This window comes from Papilio polytes, unplaced genomic scaffold (assembly GCF_000836215.1).
Source record: "Papilio polytes unplaced genomic scaffold, Ppol_1.0 DF821289.1, whole genome shotgun sequence".
Taxonomy (NCBI): domain Eukaryota; kingdom Metazoa; phylum Arthropoda; class Insecta; order Lepidoptera; family Papilionidae; genus Papilio; species Papilio polytes.
The window spans coordinates 5763006-5788649 of record NW_013527915.1 but is presented as its reverse complement, the minus strand read 5'-3'; the positions used below and the strand labels follow the sequence as shown (position 1 = coordinate 5788649).

General features: G+C 38.2%; 1 protein-coding gene across 1 annotated transcript in view; it reads right to left on the bottom strand.

The window, feature by feature from the left end:
• The window catches only part of LOC106109156, a 93510-nt gene that overhangs the window by 52759 nt on the left and 15107 nt on the right, over positions 1-25644 (bottom strand). The window contains exons 9-34 of the mRNA XM_013290560.1: positions 25212-25477; positions 24407-25139; positions 23155-24327; positions 22867-23076; positions 22491-22784; positions 19427-22414; positions 18683-19348; positions 17898-18608; positions 17591-17782; positions 17244-17426; positions 17033-17164; positions 16200-16920; positions 15911-16086; positions 14916-15827; positions 14589-14726; positions 13204-13980; positions 12341-12484; positions 11896-11970; positions 11678-11752; positions 3877-4059; positions 3595-3798; positions 3219-3509; positions 1988-3133; positions 1576-1911; positions 229-1500; positions 3-101 (exon numbers count right to left, since the gene is read on the bottom strand). Of these exons, the coding sequence (XP_013146014.1) occupies positions 3-101; positions 229-1500; positions 1576-1911; positions 1988-3133; positions 3219-3509; positions 3595-3798; positions 3877-4059; positions 11678-11752; positions 11896-11970; positions 12341-12484; positions 13204-13980; positions 14589-14726; positions 14916-15827; positions 15911-16086; positions 16200-16920; positions 17033-17164; positions 17244-17426; positions 17591-17782; positions 17898-18608; positions 18683-19348; positions 19427-22414; positions 22491-22784; positions 22867-23076; positions 23155-24327; positions 24407-25139; positions 25212-25477 (14097 nt within the window). The remainder of the gene's footprint in view (positions 1-2; positions 102-228; positions 1501-1575; positions 1912-1987; positions 3134-3218; positions 3510-3594; positions 3799-3876; positions 4060-11677; positions 11753-11895; positions 11971-12340; positions 12485-13203; positions 13981-14588; positions 14727-14915; positions 15828-15910; positions 16087-16199; positions 16921-17032; positions 17165-17243; positions 17427-17590; positions 17783-17897; positions 18609-18682; positions 19349-19426; positions 22415-22490; positions 22785-22866; positions 23077-23154; positions 24328-24406; positions 25140-25211; positions 25478-25644) is intronic.

Genomic DNA, 25644 nt, shown 5'->3' with positions numbered 1-25644 from the left:
GAGGTAGCCGGCTCGGCACGAGCACGCCGCGCGCTCTCCCACTACGTGACATTCGCTGTTTGGACCGCACGGCGACGGTAGGCACGGATTTATTGGTGCTGCTGCAAAATTACAATAAAGTGTTTTATAAAAATCCTTACCTACCTTTACATAGATAACTTTTATTTTTATTATTTGTTGTTTTATTCAGTTACCATAATAATTGTTATTAAAAAAGCTAGTACTTACGTGTCTTAGCAATTTGGCGACATGATGAAAATGGATCGCCTTCATATCCCTTAAAGCATGTACACACTGGAACATGGTTTGTGACAGAACACTCTGTGTTGACTCCGCATAAATCCTTACAAGGATCTCGACAATGGTTTGACAAACATGCCAGATTATTTGGACAATCTGAATTCATAGAACACTCCGGTCGACATCCGCCCGCGTAAGGATTTCCAATATTAGGTGGTATACAAGAGCATCGGGCTGTATTTCCGACCACTGTGCATAAAGTGTTCTCTCCACAAGGCGAAGGATTGCATGGAGTTACATCTTCTTTTGGTACGGTTACACATCCAATAAAGGCGTCTCCCTTGAAACCTTCCAAGCAACTACATAGTGGTGTATGATTTACAACATCACATTTAGCATTACTACCGCATGCATTTTTGCATGGATCCACACATTTTTCATTAATACAAGCTTGGTTCGAAGGACACTCCTGGCTAATTATGCATTCTGGTCTACAGTATGGCGGAGTGCCAGAATAGTTGGGCTGGCATGAACATACTGGATGATTGGATTTTATCTCACAAACAGAGTTGGGTCCACAAGGTGAAGGCAAGCAAGGGTTATCTCCTGGAGGTGGTTTTGTTGGTGTTTTACCTTCATTTATTTCACCACATGCTAGGAACGGATCTCCAGTTTTTCCTGTGTCGCAAGTGCATAGTGGATTATGGTTGACTACAAAGCAAGTGGCACCTACACCACAGCTACCTTGACAAGGATTTATACATTTTTGATTAACACAGGTCAATTCTTGTGAACAATCGGAATTGCCAACGCACTCAGGCTGACACATAGGCGGCATTCCGACGTGACCAGGCAAACATGAACACACCGCGGAACCAGTTGGCGATACAAGACAACGGCTGTATGGACCACAAGGTGAAGGATCACAGACAGATAACGGCGGTGACACAGACACAGGCATTTGACATCTAACATAAGGATCTCCGGTGTGGCCCGGTGCACAGTAACATACGGCATGATGGTTGACAGTATCACATAGTGCGCCTGTGCCACAAACGTCTTTACAAGGTGATTTACATTTGTTATTCAAACATGCCGCGTTTGTTGGACAATCACTATTAATAGTACATTCAGGTCGACAAGACAGATATGGGTTTCCGAAAAAGTTTGGCAAACATTGACACGTGAGAAGTCCATTTACATCTTGACATACGGCGTTATCACCACATCGGATGTGGTCACAGGTTTCATGTACAGTAGCTGTAAAGAAATAATAGCTAATTAATAAATTGAACTTGAATTATTATTTTATTTTTCGGTAATTATGATACTCACGACTAGTAGTTGGTATGCAATGTTCATACGGGTTTCCTCCGAATCCGTCTCTACACCGGCAAACAGGATCGTGATGGTATACAAAACAATCAGCGTTTACGCCGCATGATCCAGGACATGGGTCGACACATTTATTTCTTAAACAAGCCTTGTTAAATTGACAGTCAGAACTGAGGACACATTCTGGTCTACACGCTGGATTACTTAAGTCTTGAGATCCCACACAAGGTACACAGATTGCGACCTGGTCGCCGTAAGGATCACATACTGCATTTGAATCGCAGGGATTTGGTGAACATGGTGTTATTGTAGTATTATCTGGTGAAATAACAATAGCTGAAATAAAAGTTCTGGATTAGAAAATGTAATCGTTTAAATTACAAACTCGTTTGGTTTTTAATGGTGCACTTACGGCGATAGACGCATTGAATCTTCGGATCACCGATGTATCCATCAGGACAAACACATGATACAGTGTGGTCTGTACATACACATGATGCGTTCATGCCGCAAACATTTTTGAAAGAGCATGGGTCGACGCATCTTTGATTAAGACACGCCTCATTTGACGGACAATCAGAATTCATTAAGCATTCAGGTTTGCATTCGACAATTGGATCACCGATCAAATCGGGAAGACACGAACATAAAGCTTTATCTCCGACGTTTTGGCAGATAGCATTTAATCCACACTGTGCTCTGTCACAAGGTTGGAACGACTTTTGATCTTCGGGTGGCAAACAACATAATAATGGATTCCCAATAAGACCTTCTTCGCAAATACAAACGGGACGGTGTGTTTCTACATGACATTTAGCATTAAGTCCACATACGCCAGGGCATGGGTCGCGACAAGAGAAGCCAATACACGCTTTATTAGGCGCACATTCGTCGTCGACCTCACATTCAAGTGAAATGCAGCCATCCAAACCATAGGGATTTCCTGTACTACCCGGGGCGCATGTACATAGAGCCTGGCCATCATAGTTAATGCTGCAAATTCCACGAGGGCCACAAGGGTTCGGTATGCATTGACTTCTCTGAGGCTCGCAGCCGATGTACGGATCTCCAGTATAACCAGTTTTACAGAAACACATTTCTCGATTTGCAGCAACGTAGCATTCGGCGTTTTGTCCACAAGGTCCGGGTTGACAAAGAATATTCGAATGAATATAAGGATTACATGATTTGTATGGATTGCCTACTGTATTTTCAGGACAATAACAAACGGGAGCTCTGTTTGGATCGCATCGTGCCCCTTCGCCACACATGTTCGGTTCGCACGGATTTCTCGCTTCGATACATCCTCTAACTGTGTTTGGACTTTCGACATATCCTGGTAAACATGTGCATTTAGAGAATCCATTCGTTAGAACCGTACATTGCGTGTTAGGCCCACAAGGTGACGGATTGCAAGGGTTTTGTGGGAGTTTACACGGTTGTCGCGGTGGATTGCCCTCGTAATTAGGTAAACAGAAGCAGGCTGGTTTGCTGTCTATAAGCCGACATCCGGTGTTAGGGCCGCAAGGATTAGGCTCACATTCATTTCCTTCAGGTACTGCAATAAATTAAACACAATTTTTATTTGTTTAAAATTGACAATCAAGTACTACGCAATAATTAATAAATGAGATAAAACTTACTGCAATTTTTGAAAGGATTACCGGTCAATCCTTTTGGACAGAAACATATAGGATTGCCATTGTCGCTTTCACATAATGCATTTATACCACAAGGGTTAGGTATGCAAGGATTCAATGGTGGTTCACAACCTAAAACTGGATTACCAGTGTATCCCGGTAAGCATTTGCAAGATGCACGATGATTCAAGACGTCACACACAGCGTTTACACCACATTTACAAGGAGAACCACAGTTTCCGTTGATACACGCTTCCGAGTTCAGGCATTCGTTATCAGATCGACATCCTTGTACTGGAATGTAATAAGAAAATAATTATGCGAACTAAATATTTTAATAAAAGTAAAAAAAAATGTATGTATAACTCAATTTAGTGACCTTTGTAGCATTCTAAAAAGGGGTTTCCTGTGTAGCCGGCTCCACATCTGCACTGTACGCCGTGGTTTTCCGGGATACATTCAGCATTGTCACCGCATTTGTTCATAGCGCAGGGGTTTATGCAGACTCTATTCATTCTATCGCAAAGCAATTCTGGAGGGCAGTCTTCATTGTACTGACACACTGATTGAGAATGGTTACGTACTAAGAAAAAAATAAAGTTATTAGTTTTTTTTGTGAAGTCAGACATGAGAAAAATATAAAAAAGTATCAGTTACGTACCTGGTGCACATCCAACGTAGCCGTTGCCCTGGAATCCTTCAATGCAGCTGCAATCGGAGCCGTGGTTGGTGTTTATACAGACTGCGTTAGGTGCACAGGGATTATGTATAGCACACGGGTGTTGACATGCGTTATTTATACAGGCCTCGGTCAAAGAACAGTCTTCATTGCGAGTGCAACCAACTGTGCGGAAAGAATAGTAATTATATGTTACATATCGGTAAAAAAAAGTGGAAAAAAAATCTGGGATCAAAACGGTCTGAAAACATAAAGTTCATAGCAATCTGCCCACTGTTAGAAAGTGGACGCCGATAACCATATTGTGAATTATATTTAATCCCGCTGTAAATGTATGTTACTATAAAATTTACATTTACTATTTCAGTAATTGCTAAGTCAAATAAATTAGTGAATTTAATTTATTTAACTGTTACGTCATCAATCCTGACTTCCAGTTTCTTGAGATTTAATGTTAATCGGACTCTATAAGATTTTAAATGCATTTGTATTCGGTTGGTTTATTGTTTACTGTAATGTGGTCTCTTTAATAATGTCCTAATGGACAGAAACACAAAAAAAAATAATTTAAAATCTATATGAATAAATAAACATCTCTGATTTGTTCCAGAATGAAAGGTGAATAGAACAAATTATGTTACAAGTTATTCAATATTTTAGTCAGCTATTATGATTAGTAACTTATATGAAATTAGTCAAATTAGCTTACATATTTTAGGCGAACATTTAACAGATGGATCTCCTTCGAATCCGGATGGACAAGAACACATCGGCCTCTGTTTTACTGGTTGACAGTTAGCACCGACGCCACATTTGTCAAATTCACAAGGATTTTGGCACCATCCCATAAAACAGGCTTCTGTTTCTATACAGTCACGATCGGAATGACATGGCTCCGGTGTTTTTGGTGTCCCCGGTGGTGCTATTATTTTACACGTTATTAGTAATTAGTGTGTTACGTAACGATGGAAGCAGAATTATTACTTAAGTATTTATGTATTTACAAAAAGGTATTAAAATTAATGAAATATCTGTACAACTTTTTACACATTTGTCCGATAAAACTGCCGCAATACTTATTCTTAAAAACAAATTGACTATACAGACTATCGACAGGCTTTTTGAATACAGGTTGTCATTTTCTACACGGTATGCAAAATAATTTACATTAAAGCATACCTCTGGCACAGAAGTCTCCAGCGGCTTCATCGCATATACAAACAGCTGCGTGGTTGACAACTTTACAGGCAGAGTTCACTGTACACGGTCTCGGCGTCACCTCACACGGGTTTTGACATACTCCGTTCAAGCACATTTCGTGCGTCATACATTGTGTGTTTAGTTTACATTGGGTGTTAGATGTTAAGTCAGTCGTGTCGAAAATAATAGTTGTTTCTGTAGAAGTTTGTTCACTATACATTGTTGAGTCAGTCCAAGCGGGTATATCTAAGTCTTTCCTACGGGATGACAAATTTTCAATTGAAGTATTTATATCGACAGATAGAGTGGAAGGATATTCATGTAATAATCGCGTTATGGAAGAATCTGATGTAGTTAGAGGCGTTTCTGTTGTTGTTTGGTGTAATAATGATTCTGATTGAGATTTTAAGGTTGTGGTATGAATTGTTCCTTCTGTTGAAGATTCGAGTTCTAATGTTGTACTTGGTGGTTCCGATGTTGTCATTACAAGTTCCGATGTTGTACGTGGTTGTTCCGTTATTGCAGTTGCGAGTTCCAATGTTGTACGTAGTTGTTCAGATGTCATCGTCACGTATTCCGGTATTGTACTTGGTTGTTTCGATGTCGCCGTTGCAAGTTCCGATGTTGTATGTGGTTGTTCCGATATTGCCGTTGCGAATTCCAATGTTGTACGTGGTTGTCCTGATGTTATCAGCATGTGTTCGGTTATTGTACTTGGTGGTTTCGATGTTGCTGACGCATGTTCTGATATTGTGCTTGTTTGATCCGATGTTGCCGTTCCAAGTTCCGATGTTATACTTGGTTGTTCGGGCATTGTACTTGGTTGTTCGGATGTTGCTGTCGCGAATTCTGATATTGTACTTAGCTGGCCCAACGTTACCTCTGCGAGTTCTGGTATTGTATTTGATAATTCTAGTTTCGGCAGATCTGATGTTATAGACTGTATTTCCGGTGTTGTATTCGGAAGTATTGATATAGGAACTGGAAGTTCAGATGTTGTATTTACTAGTTGTGATATCGTATTCAGCAGACCTAATGTAGTAGTTTGAGCTTCTGATGTTGTATGTGAAGGTTCTAAAGTTGGCGTCGTCAGTTCCGGTGTTATACTCGGTAACGTTGGTGATGTCGGCGGTTTTTCCGATAACGTGACATTTAACAGATTTAATGTTGTAATTGGCATTTCTGAAGTTGAAGGTAAATTTTCCGATATTGTATTTGACACTTCTGTTTTCGATAAGCCCGTGGCTGTAACTTGATTTGCAATCGTAATAGCCAAAGGTTCCGAAGTCACAGTTAACATTTCCATTGTTGTATATGATACTTCTGATGTTGCTGGTGAAAATTCTGTTATTGTATTTGCCAGATCAGGTGGCACAGTTGTCGATTGGGATTTAGGGGGCATATACGATGTTTCGGTTAGACGTTGTTCAGTTGTTGTAGTTGTCAAGTCAAAAGATGTAGGATCATATTCACCGCGTTTTGTAGTTGCTATATTGTTTAATGTTGTGTCTCTAGCGGTTAGTTGAACAAAATTGTGACCCGTAGTTAAATAATTGTCTGTTGTTAAATCTGTATTTTCGTCTGACCTATCAGATGTAACTTTGCTGACAGTATTTCCGGCTGTTTGAGAATATACCGTAGGAGTAGTGTGCCTTATTTTACTAAGATCCTTTTCTGTGGCTAATGTAGCTACATTTTCAACAGTAGATTCGAAACTCATTCCGGTATGTTTCGATTTTTCAACATTGTTTACATCGTATACAAAAGTACTCAAGTTTATTGTAGACGGCGTATCGGTAACGTCTTCTGTTTTTGTTTTGAATGTTACTGTATTTTCAAAATACAAATAGTTTTCGGTCGATAAAGGCCTATTATAATGTGTAGTATCTTTTAATGTAGTTGTGTCATAGAAAGTTGGTTCTGTTGTCGATACATATTGATCATTTTTTTTATTTGGCTCCTCATTGTCGGTACGTGTAGACATTTCATTAAAGTTTAATTTGTTTTCGCTTTGTGGCAACTGCGTAGTGTCTTTTACGTGTGTATTTTTATCGTTAGTTATGACAGTTGTAGATACAATGTTTGATTTTTCTGTTAATATTTCATGTGAAGTAGTTTCGGTTTGATATTCTGGTGATATAGGAAAAGTGGATCCTGCGAATGAATAATCGACGTATTTGTTAGTAGTCGGTGTGTTGTCATTTCTTATTGTAATTTGTGTTGCGACCACCATTGAACTTGGCGTCAAATGTGGAGATGATTCTGTTTCCATTGCATTATCCGTAGTGGATTTAAATTGATTTTCTAGTGGTGTTGCAGTAGTATCCTCTAGCAATAAAGTAATTTTCGCTTTCCCTTCAGGTGACGTCTGATTTAATTTATTACTATTCGGAGTAACAAACATACTTGTTGTTCTATTTTCTAACAAATTACTAATAGTTGATATCTCTATGACTTTTAATTGTTCAATGTCAGTTACAGTATTCGTAGTTTCGTCATATCTATTTGATGTCCATTTATTCTCTATATCTGTCATCGTTGCCGATGGTGTAGATTGATAATCAATTATATGTCTGTTTGTACTACCCGTCAATATGCCGTTGGTCGATGTGCTTGATAAATCTTCGTATGACGAAGTGGATGTTTCCGTTAATTCTGCAGTAAATGTGGTTTTATCCGTTGTAGATAAATCAACAGTAGTCAGATAAATGTCCTTTTTAGTTTCTTGTAAAGAAATCGTAGGCACATTTTTATCTGTTTTAGCAATACTTGAATCTGTAATTGTTAAAAAGCCACTAAGAGAAGTTGAATTTGTTCTTGTTTCATTTACTTTATCATCTTGAAGTCTATTTAAATCTGAAGTTGTAATGGGTGTAGGGGCTTCTGTACTAAAATATGTTTTATTAAATTCTGAACTTGTAGTGTACGCATTCAGCAAATCACTTTCATAATTTCTATCCGTTGTTACAAACTGATTGTCTGTAAAAGATGTAGATTGAGTGGAACTAGCTGATGTTACAATTTCGTTTATTGTTTCCAGCGAATTGCTAACATATTCAGACTCATTGGAAGTAGTTGTTGTTGTTTCATCCGATTTTGTACTTTTTTCATACATTTCTCTATTTGATGAATCAATAGTAGTTGACGTTAATGGTGTTTCTTCGGTATTTTTGTCAAAAACATTTTGTGTTTGCAGAAATATACCAGTCGTAGTCTCAGAAGTAACATATGACGACATATGAGTGATATCCTCTGTTTCAAATGTTTGTGATGTCGTTTCGGGTTTTTCCTCAATTTTTAATTTGTGTGTCGTTGTTTCTCCTTCTGTTGAAACTGTTTTTGATAAAGGTTCCAAAGGTGATATTGAAGACGATGTTTCGGTAGTAAGAGTAACGTAATCAAAAACTGAGATTGTACCTTTACTTGACGATGTAAATGTTTTCTCAAATTCGTCATAAGGTTTCTTAACATTATATTGCTCTTCAGCGGATCTCTCTGTTGTCACTACATTTTCTCTTGTACTGATAGTACTATCTAAGGTATATAAATCACCATTTGTAGGAGCGACTGTTGTTTCTTTTCTATTTATTGTATCTGCGTGAAGTGTAGGCGTGGGAGTTGTAGAGTAAATTATATTTTCTTGCATTGTTTCTTGTTTTGAAGTGCTAGTGGGGATATCTGAGATATCTGTATGTGTATTAAATTTATATTCATTTGTTATTTTATCAGTACGTTGATAGTATGTTGTAGTTTTAGTAGAAAATTCAGTACTCACTGATTCGCTACTTTTTTTATCTAATAATGGGTAAGGCGTTGTATCCATCCAATCATCCTTAGATACACTTTTCTCATATTCATTAATCGTATTCACGTTAAAATTTAGGCTATCAGTTACATGCTCAGTGTAATCAACTGGAGTTTCCGATGGAACTGTTTTAAATTGTTCGGTTTCATAAGCTTCATTACTAGTTGAAGTTATCGTTTCTGTAGACGATTCCATGACTGGTGTAGTTCTTTCAGTAATGTCATATATGGTTTCCGTATAATTTACTTCGTTTTTATCTTTCTCCTTGCTATATTTATTCGTATAATCGTAATAACGATTATCTAATGTAAATTCATCTTTGTTAGTGACCGCATTATCAATTGCCAAAGTAGTAAGATAACTATCGATATTCTTATTCTGTATATTTTCATTACCATTTGGCATAGGAGTTAATTTCTCGGTAGTTGTTGCTATGGTACTTTCTTCTTTATTTACATGATTGAACGTAGTTTCTTTAATATACGCTGTTGATATTGTTGGTTTCAATGTGTATACATGTGTCGTTGTTTCCATACTTTTATCTTGCAAATCAACATTTTGCGAAGTCGTTAAAGTAAAATAGTGTGTCGAAGTAAATTCTTCATGGTCATCAATAGTGTTTTTGAAAGTCTGTATAGTTTCAGCAGATACATCTTCACTTTCAGTTACAGGTATAGTAATTTTTTTTGTAGTTTCGGAATAATTTATGTTTGATCCCGTAAACTTTTTGTCGGTATCTATAAATGTATCAGTACTCATTGGAAATTCAATAAATGTAGTTTGTGTTGGAGTTTCCGTTACAAGATTGTCAAAGGTCGTACTTTCCGAAGATGTGTATACATTATCTTTCAGGAATAATGTCGATTTATTTTCGTCGTTGGGCGCTATAGTTGTTGTGGTTACAGATTCGTAAGGTTTCTGGGAAGTAACTGTCTCACTGTCCTTAGTATTGATTGTATTTGGAGAAGTGGTTTCCAAAACATCTAAGGATTTAGTATTGTTTGGTAAATCTGTCAGTGTTGTTTTAATGTATTCTGATTTTATCACTTGTTCTGTTGTACTTTTAAGGATAGGATCAGAACTACTTGTAAATTTACCTGTATATGTTGGCGTTACTTCACTATAACTTGTTGAAATAATGGGTTTTTGCGTAGTTCCTTTTTTATCTTTTAATTCTACAGGTACAGAGTCAACCGTATAGTTGTTATTTAACTTCCTTTGATTTTCAGGTGTTTTATGCTTTTCACCAGCTTGTTTTCGTGTACCATTTGTTTCCGTGCGCAAAGAAATTGGTTTAACTGTACTCTCGGAATGAATTGTACTACTACTTTGTACAAGTTCGTCTGAATCTAAGGTTGATTGATACTTATTGTTATATTCGGTATAGGAGGAAACTGTCGGTGTGGTAACTTCTATATCATTAATTACTGTATCATTTAAATTAGTTATCAGTGACTCGGTTGTTAACTTACTTTGTTTTTCACTATCAGTATTAGAAATCGTCTGTGAGTCTTGTTCATAAGCAATTGTGGGATTAGTTGTTTCGCTAAATAATTCTTTTGTGACTTCATCGTGCTCTGTTGTATGAATGTTGTAATCATATGTTGAACTGTCGTTTTCCGTTGTTGGAATCGATATATTTTGTTCTGTGTCTTTGAATTGTGTATTTATTGTTTTCGTTTTTTCACTAATATTACTTAAAGTATAAGTGCCAAATGTAGTTCTTAGCGTGGATACGTCAATATTTTCATCGGTATGTATAGATTGTGACGAGGTGCCGATAACGTTGGTGTTCACTTCGGTAGTTACATCTCCAGTATCAATAGAATATTCAAAGGTTTGTGAAGTACTAGAGTCCGTTATTGATAGATTGTCGTCTGTCGTGGTTTCCCTATTATTTACAGAGTCATGGTCATAATATGTCACTACAGTATTTTGTATTGGTCCAACTGTTGTATCTGTCAGTGTAGAATCAGTGGTAGTAATGTCGGAGTATGTTAGTGGGACATTTTTAGGACGATCATCTGTTAATAGGAACGTAATAATAAACATGTTAATAAAATATACAAAAATTAATTTGAATTAAAATATTTCAATTAAGAAATTGAAATAGACTCATTAATTGTAATAATTTGAGATAAAAAGTTAAATCAGAATTAACATTTAATTCTTCAATCCAAGCTCAAGAAATAGAAGGAGAATAAGACTAAGGTAGAAAAAGAAGAATAGTGATAACAGTTTTTTAAGTTTCTTGATAGATTAACAAGGATACATATCTATTTCGTAAATATGTCTGGTATTTGGTTAGTTATGAAGCAGGGTATTTGTTAGCCTACAATAACAATCTTTTACCCTAAAAACACATAACGACTTATAAAACCTAAACCAAGAAGTATTTCTACAGCAGATATCGAAACAGTTGGTCAACTTTAAGTCTAACATGGCATCTACTACAAAGACTATGTTGTCTGTCGGGTCAGCCGTGATAGTTTGCCAGTATTTTGTGGCGTTTTATCGGACAAAATGGTACGTTAAAATGTGTAGCAATGACCAGTTCATCTGGAGTTAGTTTTGCCATTCACAGAGTAGTAAAGAGTAAATGCAGACATACTAGTTTTATAATAGAAGTCTGCGAATATAAATGTCTCATCGGGTAAATACACCGAAGTTCGGACAAAGTTTTGCCAGAATGAACTAACATATAGCTAAGTCACAGAAGGCATCAGCATAAAAAATACATTTAAAAAGAATAATTGAATATAGATATTATGTACTCACTTTCCATGCAAGCTCCAGAGAATGGGTCGCAAGGGACCCCTGGCCGACAGTGCGCGCAGTTCGTAGTTGGTGTATCTAGATAAAATAAATAAAGAATAGTTAAGTATTGTTATCTCGTCATATAAGATCCTACTGAGGAACTTGTTCACCAACTTGAATCTGAAGTGAATCTGATGGATTTTAATAAATATTTTAACATAATAAATTTATACTCATACCTGTAACGCACACGCACCCATCACAACGCGTATTTGGATATCTTGCGCAATCTGATGCTGTCTGGCATTGGCAAACTGCAATGAAAACAGAATGAAAAATTGTACCCAAAATAACACTAATAGAATAAAAAATAAATGGAAATTATACTTTTTATGTCATATCATATCTAAATATTCAAGCAATTTTAATTTCAAGTAATAAATTGATACAGCGGCTGTACTATATTGCATTTTAGTATTATTTTTCAATAGCGACTACTACAATTTGCCGTTAGGTAGAGTTCCTACATTGTAGAACTGGCCAAAACTGTCAGAGTTCAATGAACCCTGTCCCCTGGACATGGCAGGGTCAGTGGTCTTATGTAGGTGGCATAAAGTTTCCATTTATTAAAGATGGACTATTGACTGGATTGATAACAAGTAATTAAGAAATATAAAGACGTACCCTTTGAGCAAACAGGTTGATGGTTGACGACGGCACAGCGCTGGCCAGAGACGCAGGGGTTACCGTGGGCGCATGGGTCCGCGCATCGGCCGCTCACGCAAGCAAGTCCCTCTGCGCAGTGCTCGTGTGCACCGCATTCTAAAGCTGTGCACATTTAATTAGTCAATGCACTAAATACTTTACATAAGTCTAAAGAAAGGTTAGATTGGTTGAAATGTAATCACAATAACTGGTATATTTAAAACATTTTAAAGAAACTCTTAACATCAATATTAAATGAGATAAATTACTTTGGAAACATTAAAAATTCAATATTGCAAATTTATTAAAACATTCACTAAACTTCTAGTATATAGAAATATATAAGTTTAGGTACGAGATAAACACAAAATACAAACTACGGATATATAACAGGTTTATAAAACAAACAACATAAAATAAACACACGCAGCATACGTATATAGGTATATATAACAAAAACACAAAAGGCATCAAATTCTATAGTTGCAAACTCTGTCTCGTGGCAGTTTTGTTGCAATTCATATCATGCCAGAGTTTGAAAGCGTTAGAATAAAGTGCCCAAGCGCGTCCGCCACCCTAATGTGAAAGTTACTTTTTAAATGAATAATATTTACACACATAATAATAACATGCATCAAAATCTACCTGATATAGAGGAGGTTCATACTGTGGAAAAGAAATATAACATGCTAGAAACACAAGAAACAGATAGAAAGAGCCGCATGAAGTAGGAATGATCTATATTTCCTGCAATATGAAGAAAAATATTAAGACTTATTCAAGACGAAAAGTACTAATAGAATTTCTATGAATATGAAACATTTTGCTAGCGGCAATATTACCTTTAATGCAGCCATGCTTTTCGTCGTGAGTAAATCCACTAGGACAAAACTTGCAAACTGGGTGATGATCTTCTACTGAACATGGAGCATCACCACATGCACCTTTGCATGGATCTTTACATTGAAAATCAATGCAAGCCAAGTTCTGTGGACACCCATTGTCTCTTAAGCAAATCGACACTGTTGGATGACATTCTTCGACACAGACGCACATAACTCGATGTTCTACTACTTCGCACTGTTTTCCTTGAGGACACATTGGTTCTCGTGAAGCTAAACATGGATTTACGCATTTGGTATTGCGACAAACAGAATTGGATGGACATTGTTCGTCTCTGGTACATTCAGCGTGTTCGGGTGCACATGTAAGTTCTCCTTTATCATTCAGGGCAAAGCCATTGCGGCATACGCAAACTGGCAGGTGGTTTCTAACTTCACATTTTTGATTTGGTCTACAGTCCTGATATTCCAAGCAAGGATTGCGGCATTGGTTTGTATTTGTATCGCATGCCAATTTTTGTGGACATGGTTTCGTTTCTGAACAAGTGATAGTCGCGTTTAGGCTATCGGCTGTCGGCTTGCAAGTGGGGTCGAGACGGCACGCGAGGCGCGGTTGCCCGACGTAGCATTGAGGACATGAACACTGGGCTCGATGCATCACAGACACGCAGAGCGCGTCTTCACCACACACGCCTCGTATTGTGCAGGGGTCGACACAGTGCAAGCTCAAACACGCTTTGTCTACCGGGCAATCCTTGTCACTCGTGCATTCGATACCTAGGAAGATGTGAAAGAAGAAAGCAAAGTCGAGAGAGCTGTACCTTCAGCCACGAAGAGGAAACTTTCTCACGAGACAGTGCATGCTTTTTGAAACTGATAGTTTATGATCAGAGATATATAACGGAATATTATAATACAAGCGATATGTACATGAAGCCGAACAAAATGTTACTGACTGTATTCAAGCACGAACGGTGAGAATGCTTCCACTAACATCAATCACAATTATTTACCAGGTGTAAAGTACTGGTATTTAAAGATTCCGACATCTTTGAATATCAAAGTAGTACAATACGCTTTATTTAAATGGAGTTCAGATAAATAGAATAACAAGTTTCATATAAAAGAGTAAAATGGCACTAGTTATTCAAAATCATTAAACAAGACTGCGTGTACTTTCTCATATATCTATCCCTCACCAATACCAATTTACATTTACAAAACTGTTACAGTAAACACATTCAAGTTTAAAGCGTAAAAAAATTTCAATATGTAATAATTCTGGTCACTGAATGATTCTTATCAAAAGTTTTTATTGAATAAATCTTTTGTCGTGCATTTTTACAAGTGGCGAGAGGGTTATGATACAATAGCTTTTAACTTACTGGTGTGACATTCGATGTCAGCTTGTCCTTCCGTGCCGGGAATGCAACGACAAACAAATTCAGCACCTTCTCTTAAACACTCTCCGTTTATGCCACATCCTGTTGTTCTACAATCAACTACGCTGCGTTCCTGAATACCTGAAAAATTATGTAAGCTTTCATTAAAAAAGTCTGAATTTGTATGTCTTATATTGTACTGTCTGCCTCCTGAAACAAAGTTGTTTTAATTAGTTCAGGAGACAGAGCCCCAATGGATTTTGTTAAAATGTTTTTTTTTTGTCCAATAAAGGGTTTTTTTAATTTTTTTACTGTAAATTAACAACTTACATTCTATATTTGGATCTCCTTTCGGATAATTACGTGGACAATAGCAATGAGGTTGTCCGTTATAACCTATTCGACACTCAGCATGAGCGCCGCAAATTTTACGTGCGCACGGCGCCATAGTTCCACAGAAACATTGTCGCTGCGGGTTGCCGGCACAGCCCGGAGGGCAAGTGCACTCGTAGCCGCCGTCATCCAAATCGCGACACCGCGCGTCAACTCCACACGGGTTACGTAAACAGCTACCCGCTGGTGGCTTAGAGCATTCTATTTTTGGATTTCCTACATAATTTGGAGGACAGGAACACTGAGGTGTTTTATTGACTGAACGACAGATAGCATTTACCCCACAGGTGCCGAAGCACACGTTCTTGCATTTTCCTTCCGAGGTGCACTGTTCGTCTGCACCGCAATCAGTGTTCTTTAAACATTCATATGATTTGCACTCTTTTGATGGATCTCCCGAGTATCCACTGGCACAACTACAAATTGCTCTATGTCGTGCCGCTATGCACTGTGCGTTTTTGCCACAGGAATCTTTCCGACAGACTGGAATACATTGTTTCATAGAACATAACATATCATCACCACAATCTCGATCGTTATTACATCCCGGTATACAGACACCTTGTAGGCATATCTGTCTTTCTGGACACCTGTTTCTGATAGAACATACGGATCTACATCCGCCTTTGAAACATTTTTCACTGCAAGTGCAATCAGAATTTTCTTCACAAAGTGAAATACAATATCCACTATCATCACAAGGACAAAATCCGTCACATGGTATTTTTTTCTTTTTGCATTCAACTAATGGATTTCCCGTAAAATTACTTGAGCAGCTACACTGTGCTCGATGATTGATAACCTTGCATTCAGCACAAATACCACAACTTCTGGTGTCCTTACAAGGATCTGAAAAAAAGTTCAAAACATGTATTGTAGAAAAAGCAATAGAAAAATGTATATGGAATAAAAACAGATAGCTGTAAACTTACCTTTACATTGTCCGCCTATACAAGCCTCATTATCATTACAGGCATTTTCATCGCGACAACCTTGCTTACATATTCTGTTCTCACAAATATGACCATCATTGCATCCGCCATCACTATTGCACACAACCCTGCAAATTCCTCTGATGCATTTTTCGTTTGATAAACAAACACCGTCACTGAAATAAAATGAAATTAGTCATATAGTGCTTTGTGAACCGTTTTATTATTAGATTATATTACATCATAATACCAATAATTATATCTAATTATTGTAATATTACATTCTAACCTTCTACAGGAGGGATGACAGGTATCTCCATAACAAGTAAGTCCGTTTGGACAGTTTTTATTAGAATCACATGGTAGGCTTAATCTTTTGCACACTGCTTTTGGATCTCCTGTTAATGTCTTAGGACATGAGCAAGTAGGTTTGTGCTCTTTTGTTACACATAAGGCATTTGCACCGCACGTACCAGGCTCAGTACACGGATCTAGGCATTGACCTGATATACAGGCGAGGTTACTGGAACATTGAGAATTAGATCTGCATCCTAATACACATAATCGCCCATCACAAATTTCATCATTGGTACAGTGTTCATCTGATGTACAAGCGTATCTACACACTCCTGAATCACATCGTTCCCCTTGTAAACACTCTGAGCCATCAACTGTGCACGCCGGTCTACAACGATCATCCTCGCAACGCCATCCTGCACTGCAATCTTTATGCATACGACAAGTCACCGAAGGAGTTCTAACACAACCGATGTTAGGTGTCGGGTTTGGAATTAGTCCATCTATACAAGCACAAGAAGCTTTTCTATCCACAACAGAGCATAATGCATTCGGACCACAGGGATTGTTGTCATCTGCACAAGGATTCTGGCAATAGTTATTCTTGCATATTTCTTCAGGGCCACAATCTTCATCATGTCTGCAACCGTATTGACAATTGTTTGCCAAACATATATGCCCAAGGAAACAGTCGTTATCCACTCGACAAGTCACTGTTAACAAAAACATACCGTTGGTTCAATATACTTTATGTGCTTAGAACTAGGTTCGAAAAGTCCACAATTGCTTTTCAAATAACATTTTTTTAATAAACAAAGTACTTACATAAGCATACTCCTTTTGAACATCTTTCGTTTAATGCACACTCTTCATCCGCTTGACATCGGGGAACACACATAGAATTGTGACACATAAATCCATTTTCACATTCCTCAGCAGCGCCGCATAATCTAGGCACTAAAAACACTTGGTTTTACATCTATAGTTCAAAAATGTTTCAAAATACCCTTCGATTTAAAACAAAGAAACTACGTACTTCGAACACATTCAACGTCTTGATTTCCGGTAAAGCTATTTGGACAACTACATTGCACTATATGATTGTCGGTTCTGCAAACTGCATTCAGGCCACAAGTTTTCTCCATTTGGCAGGGATTGGAGCATTGTCCGTTTATACATTTTTCGTTGGATCTGCATTCCTCATCTAGTAAACACAGACCTAAAAATAAAGGTATTAGTAGAGCTTACCTTTTTTAATCTTTTTCCCACGACATCGTTCCTTCAATGCCTTTAATTTTTCAACACTTAAAAATTCATGCAATCAAGCAACATTGTGATGAAATTCTTATTCTTCTGAATTAATTATTGAGAAATCTTATTTACCTTTGCAATATCCTTTATGACAGTATTGATCATTGTTGCAATCTGTTTTACTTCTACATGTAACTTCGCGCAGACGGCAACCCTTTTCGCTAGCTCCATTTCCTACATAACCACTTTTACATTTACATTGGCCTGTATGTCTAGTAGCGATACAATCTGAGTTAGGACCACATTTTACACTGTCGCATGCATCTGAAATCCAAGGAAACATAAATATATTAATACAATGCTCCGCGTTTAAAAATACCGTTATGCATATGCAAATCTACAGAAACATTTATTTATATTTAAAAATGCTTCATCTTACCTGTACATTTACGAGTACCATCAATAACGGTACACCGACTTACTGGTGGACAATCCCTGTTGAATCTACACTCCGGAGCCTTACGGCAACCGTCTTCATATGCATTCCCTACTGTTCCAGCGGGACAAATACATTGAGCTTGATTTCTAGTATTTCGACATTCTGCACCGTTACCACATGGGTTTGATGCACACCAGTTTATTTCTGCACAACCCTTCAAAGGATCGCCAGTATATCCAGGTTGACAATAACATGCATGTGTGTGCTTTTCTGAGGAACAAACAGTATTCTCTCCACAATCATTGTGTATCAGACATGCTATTTTGCACATATCTTCATGGCAAATTTTGTCGTCGGAACAATCTGAATTTTTAGTACATTCTCTCTTTTTACATCCTTGAAGCGGATCGCCGAAGAATTCTTTTTGACACGAACATGTTGGTTCGTGGGATTTCCCTAAACATGTAGCATGTCTTCCGCACGGATGATTTTCACATACGTTGACGCACTGTGCAATTCCATTAGTGTTAATAACACATTGTTCGTCTTCGTTACAGTTATCATTGGAAAAGCATTGAATTTCTTTTGAGCATATACTATTAAGACAAAATTGAGATTCTGGACATGTATTATTTGTCGAACAAGTTACTCGACATGTATCTTGAATACATACTTGGCCATCTAAACAATCCCTTGAATTTTTACAAACGCCTGAAATTAGAAAAACCAGGTAAGAAAGACATTTTTATGTTATATTCGTCATTAACCAGGATATGAAAACTTACCAACGCATAAATTGTCAACACATTTTGTGCCAGAAGAACATTTACTATCGTCAGCACAATATTGAAGGGGAACACAACCAAGAACTGGATCTCCTGTGTAACCTGATGAACAAGTACAGTGGCCAATGTGATTTCTTGAATAACAGTCTGCATTCCTACCACATGCACGTGGTATACTACAAGAGTCTTTACATTTGTTGTTAACACATGCTTCTTCAAAAGCACAATCAGCATCCTTTGTACATTCGAACTTAGTACATTTATTATAAGGATCTCCTTGACTATTTGGTTGGCATTCGCAAGTAGGTTGGTGTTTAACAACACTACATATTGTATTATCACCACATGGTGAGTCGTCGCACGGATCTATGCAATGATCTTTGACACATTTAGTTGTGTCCGAGCAATCATCGTCGGATGAACATTCACCAGGTATTTTACAGTTACCATTACTGAGATCTAACACTGTGCCATTTACACAACTGCATGTAAATGAACCTGGATTGTTTTTGCAGTCAGCATTTAGTGGACATGGATTTTTACTACATTCATTAATATCTGTACAAGCACCATTTAACAACTCGAATCCTTTGGGACATAAACACAAATCTTTATGGTTTTCTATTTTACATGTTCCGCCAATACATGCAGGCTCATCGCATTGATCTACAAAATAAAAAAAAAACGTTAGATCATGGATACTGTTAAAAATTAAAATACGTAAAGGAAAAATAAATTACTTACCAGTACATTTGTTGTTTTTCGTGTTGCATCTTTTATCATTAGGGCAGTCAAAGTCATCTACACATTCAACTTTGAAACAACCAATTTTTTTATCCAAAGGATTACCTAAGTATCCTTTTTCACAGGTGCATGTCATACGATGCCTGTTTACTGAACAAACAGCATTTACTCCGCAGGCATTGTTGTCGCAGGGGTTAGAGCACTTTCCCTTTATACATGCAAGAGAATCTTCGCATTGTAAATCACGTCTGCATTGATTTGGTAACATGCAACCAGTGTTATAAGGATCGCCTATCGATCCCGTGGAACATACACACTTATACGAGCCTTGGGAATCAACACATTGTGCTGATGGGTGGCAAGGATTATTGACACATTCATCTATATTTACACATTCGTTATTAACTAGTTTAAATCCACTTGTACATGTACATTCCTTTGTCTGGCAAATTTGATTATTTAGGCAGTCGGAATCAGTCTTGCAACCGGGAATACATACACCAGAGTTACAATGCTCACCGTGTAAGCAGTTGCTACTGGAATGGCATATTTTATGACATATGTTATCGCTGCATTTTTCGCCCATAGCACATCCAGTATTATCTTGACAAGGAACCTGGCACAAGTTTCCGATACACATATGATCCGGAGGACAATTAGAAGTCCGAGAACAAGTAGAAGGTTTTCTGACACACCCTTGCTGTGGTAATGGTGTTCCTTCAAATCCAGGAGGACATTCACACTTAACGGCATGATTTTCTCTAGAACAAATAGCATTTGGTCCACAAGATCTCGCACCAAGACAAGGGTTTACACATTTGTTGTTTAGGCATGCTTCATCTTCAATGCAATCATCGTTGCTTCTACATCCTATTAAGCACTGCGCTCCAACACAGGCTTGTCCGATCGCACACTGAGTATGAGTGTTACATTGTGTTATGCACAAGTTCTTAATGCACGCATCACCTGCATCGCAGTGACTAGAGTTTTTACAAGCCGCGAAACATTGTCCATTGACGCAGGTGTCTCCTTCACAGTCATTTTCATTAAGGCATGCTAACAATTTTTTCTTGCAAGAATTATCATTTTTAGATTTTTCATATCCATCGGCACACGTACAAATAGGTTTTCTATTGACAATTTTGCAAATAGAATTTGTTCCACAGGCGCCATCGCACAGATTTACGCAACGGTTGTTTACGCAAGTTGCTTCAGGAGGACAATCTTGATATCCGTTTGTGCATTGATTTTGCTTTTTACAGCCTGTTTTCTTTGGATCTCCAACATAACCAACAGGACATTTACAGGTGTACGATGAAAGCCCCGGTTCACATATAGCTGTTGGGTGACAAGGGTTAGGATTACATAATTCTATTTTTCTACAGTTCACCTCAGGGATAGGATATGCTTTATATCCATTAGGGCATAAACAATTAACTTTATGATCTTCGGCTATGCACACTGCGTTATCGCCACAGGAGTCATTTCGGCATGCACCATTACAAGTGTGAGTCAAACGATTGCACAATTCATGTGACAAGCAATCAGCGTTATAAATACAAGGAACAGATTGGCATCCCTTTACTAAGTCATCGGCGTTGCCTGTATAGGGCCCTGATGGACATTGGCATTTGGCTACGTGATTATTTGTAATGCAAATCGCATTTGGTCCACAAATTAATTGTTGGCATGCCGACACACATTTCTTTACATTTCCGACATTTTTGCATATTTCACTCTCTCTACATTGCACATCATCTGTACATTGGTTTTTATCTAACGCTATACATCCGTCACGATCATTCGGATTTCCTACATAACCGTCCAAGCATTGGCATTGCGTTTTGTGATTGCTGGTAACACATTTCGAGTTTTGTGGACATGTAAATATTGAGCAATGATCTACACATTTTTTAACACCAAGTACGTCTTTTTCACACGATTTATTGTCATCACAGTCATTATCATTTCTGCAGCTTGGTGTCGACGGTTGTTCACAGCTGGAGCTAACAGGGTTCCACAAATAGCCTTCTTTACAATCACATCGTGCTGTGTTATTCAGTACATTACAGATTTCATCGGCGCTACAAGCGACAGTTGTACAAAGATCTAAACATTTCATCATTCCCCCAACAGGAACGCATACCTGTGGCTCCTTGCAGTCGCTATTTATGCTACATTCAACTTCTTTTGGCTTTTGTTGCAAATGACAACCAGATTTAATATCATTAGGCTTCCCAACGTAGCCTTCTGTACAAATACAATGGGCTTGATGATTTGCACTAACGCATAGAGAATTAGGTCCACATTGTAATTTACTGCACGAGTCGACACATTTACGTACATTTCTACTTATTTGAAAGCAAATTTCATTATCTTTGCAATCTCCGTCAGTTACACACTTACTATCAAAAGCACAGCCCTGTTGTATATCACTTGGATTTCCAATATATCCTGGAAGACACACGCATTGTCCTTCTTCACAAATAGCATTTTGACCACATACAGTTTTGCGACATTTGTCGACGCATAAAGATTTTTCACAGTAAAAGCCATCCGGGCAGGTATTATTATGGGAACAAGTACATACATTTCCCTCGACACATTTTGAAATTGCTACTTGTGTACATAGCTCATATGGATTTCCGAAATGATGGCTTTTGCAAATACAACTGAAACTGCCAGGAGTGTTTATACAAATTGCATTTTCACCGCACGGCTTTGATTGGCATTCATCTATATCAATGCATTGTAAATTTGGGTTTCCAATGTAACCAGGAGGACAAAGACATTCGATATGTGATTTAGTTTGCTGACAAACTGCATTCAGTCCGCACGATGTTTTTGCGCAAGTTATTTGCCTTCTGGGTAAACATTTGGAGTACGGGTTCCCAGTATATCCTTTATCACATTTACATAAATTGATCGGTCCGTAAACGCAATGAGCGTTTTCACTACAACCAGGATCACAAGCAGGGGGAGCAACAGCTGAAAAATAAATTAAGATTAGTCCCTGCTGCAATTAAATTAAAATATTTCAATTAGAAACTTTCAAAGTACTTACGAGGCATACAAAGTAAATCAGGATTTCCTACAAAGAATGCGTTACAAACACATCTGCCGCTCTCTTCGTCGCAAGATGCTCCAACGCCACAAACAACATTTTCGCAGCGCTGTCGACATCTTCCCGCGAGGCATGTGAAAGGACCTTCGCACGGTATTCCAGGACCACATACGTCTCTTCTACAACCACCTCCGGGAAAGGGATTTCCGACCATGCCCTCGGGACAAACACATGTGGGACCATTTTTCGATATTATACATTGAGCGGCTGTACCACAAGAATAGTTATCGCAACCTAAAACAACATTAAAAATATAAGTCAATTTTAAGATTTCATAATGAATATACTTCTAATTATTTTAAAATGATTTTCTTACCAGAAATGCATTTGCCACCTTCTGGCTTTGTATAGCCTGGATTACATCTGCACCAGGCCGCATGATCGTCCACTTCACAGAAAGCATTCGCACCGCAAGTGACGCTTAAGCACGGAGACAAACAAGTGCGGTTCAAACAAGCTAGGTTGTTGGGACATTCATTATCTGAACTACATAATTGTTTTGGTGATGTACCAATTCCAAAAGAACCTAAAATATAAAGTTACTTAGTCAATTTAGGATATCAATATTTTTGACAATTGAAATAGAATTTTTATGAATACATACATCCTGTTTTGTAAGGATCCCCAACCATGTTCGCAGGACATACACACTGATATCCACCTTTTTGATCATGACAAATGGCACCGTACCCACACGGAGAGCTATGGCATTCGTTTCTATTGGTGCAGCCAGTGTATGGGTCTCCTTCATATCCCGTCATACACATACATTTTGGAGGATCGCTAGGCGTACATTTTGCGTTAATGCCGCAAGTGAATCTTTCACAAGGACTTTTACATTTTTGGCCATCTTCAATGTCTAAGTAAAAAGGTGGTGGACAAATACATTGTCCCGGTTGTATACATTTTTCATTTGAGAAACAGTCGGAATCGCTTATACATCTCTTTTGGTTTATGGTACAATGACCAGATATTGTGTCTTGGCCATAACCTGGTGGGCATTTGCATTTATATGAGCCCATAGTATTAATACATTCCGCTCCAAAACCACAAACAGGTTGTCCAGACAAACATTCGTTTACGTCTTCGCAAGCACCTTCACTAGTTTGTGAGAAACCAGAAGGACATGCACAATAGCTTACGGTATCAGATATAATTATGCATTCTGCGCCTTTGCCACATGTGTTTCCTTTTGCACAATCCGACAACACACAGTTGTTGTCGACAACTTTATATGGTGGGTGACATCTACAACTGACGTCATCGCATAGTTCACAGAGAGTGTAAGGATTTCCACTATATTCCGTAGGACACTTGCACTCATAGCTACCAGGTAAATTTTTGCAAATAGCGTTAAATCCACAAGGTGAATGGCCGTATAAAGTACATTCGTTAACATCTTCACATAACCCAGTTTCTTTGTTGCGTGTGAAACCTTGCGAACATACACAAACGTTTTCACCATCATGAGTGATACATGTTTCACCCTGGGGGCACGGATTAATATTACTGCATTCGCTTGGCTGTTTACTCGAAACGCATCCATCGACGTAAGGATCTCCAACAAATCTACCAGGACATTCACATTGAAAATGTCCAGGAAGGTTTTTACACACAGCTCCAAAGGCACAAGGGTTCGCATCACAATCGTTAACATCTTGACAACCAACGTGAGAGTTTGGATCTCCTTTGAATCCGGTGCGGCATGTGCATTGCGCTATTTGGTCATTTAATAAACATTCTGAATTACTTCCACATTGCAAACTCTCACACGGATCTGTAAAAAAATGCAATTAACGGAGTAATTTAAAGAAAAAAAAGCCTCAAAGAACAATAACATGTTATTAAATACTTACGACGACAATCATTACCAACGTTAGGTTCAGGACATACGCATCTAGCATTTGAATCGCACACAGAATTTCCTGGACAATCACTGTCGCCTTTACATGTCAGAATTTCCGAACATCTCACGCGTGGATCTGGGTCGGGCACAGTACCCTCCGGACATTCGCAATCGTAGGTACCCAGTTTATTTATGCACTCAGCGTTTGCGCCACATGCATCATCCGTCTGACATTCGTCAACATCGAAACATTCTTTAAATGCATCACCAGAAAATCCATCAGGACATTGACAAGAATAACTTCCTAATGTATTTGTACAACGTGCGTTAGGTCCACAGCGTCCTACCGGTCCCACGGACGCATCACATTCGTCGATATCCACGCAACCGGCTGATATATCTGTAGGAATAAATGTCCAGCCTTCTTCGCACACGCAATAAGCTTCTATGCCATTTGGTTTACAATATGAGTGATCGCCGCATTTAACATCATCACACGGAGCTCGGCAAGGTATTGTAGGTGGTGATCCAACAAATCCATTGACACATTCGCATTTATAACCACCGAGCGTGTTGACACATAAACTGTTTTCTCCACAAATTGATACATTTGAACATTCATCGACATCGATGCAGACAGCTCCTTTGGCGTTGAATCCTTCTTTACAAAAACATTGATTGTCAATACATTCAGCATTATTTGTGCAGTCAAAGTTTGATTTACATAGTATGTTCACGTCGACCTGCCAAATATAAAAATTAGTTATTAAAAGATTATTTCTTATTCAAGCATAAAGTTATTAAACATTGCGTACCTGCTCGCACGCTATTTTGGCGTCCGGTTTAGCTCTATATCCTTGTGGACACACACAGTTATATCCGGGAGAAGCGTTTTCACAAAGTGCCTGTGAGCCACAAGGATGCTCGAGGACAGAACACTCATCGACATCTGTGCAGCCGTCGGGGGAGCGCGGGTCGCCGGTGTACTCGGGCTTGCATGTACAAACGAAGCTTCCAATGGTGTTCGTACATACGGCGTGCGCTCCGCATATATTTTCTCTACTTCTACATTCATCTACGTCTGGTGTAACAAACAACTCACGTCTAATTATCCGCCGCCTTCTCGAATAAAACACAATACGTACGTAATATGCATCCAACAGCCACTACGAAGAGGAAAAGACAGGCACACAGAAATTTGTAAAGAACAAGAAAAAACGTAACCGAGAAATAATAGTAAATTATATT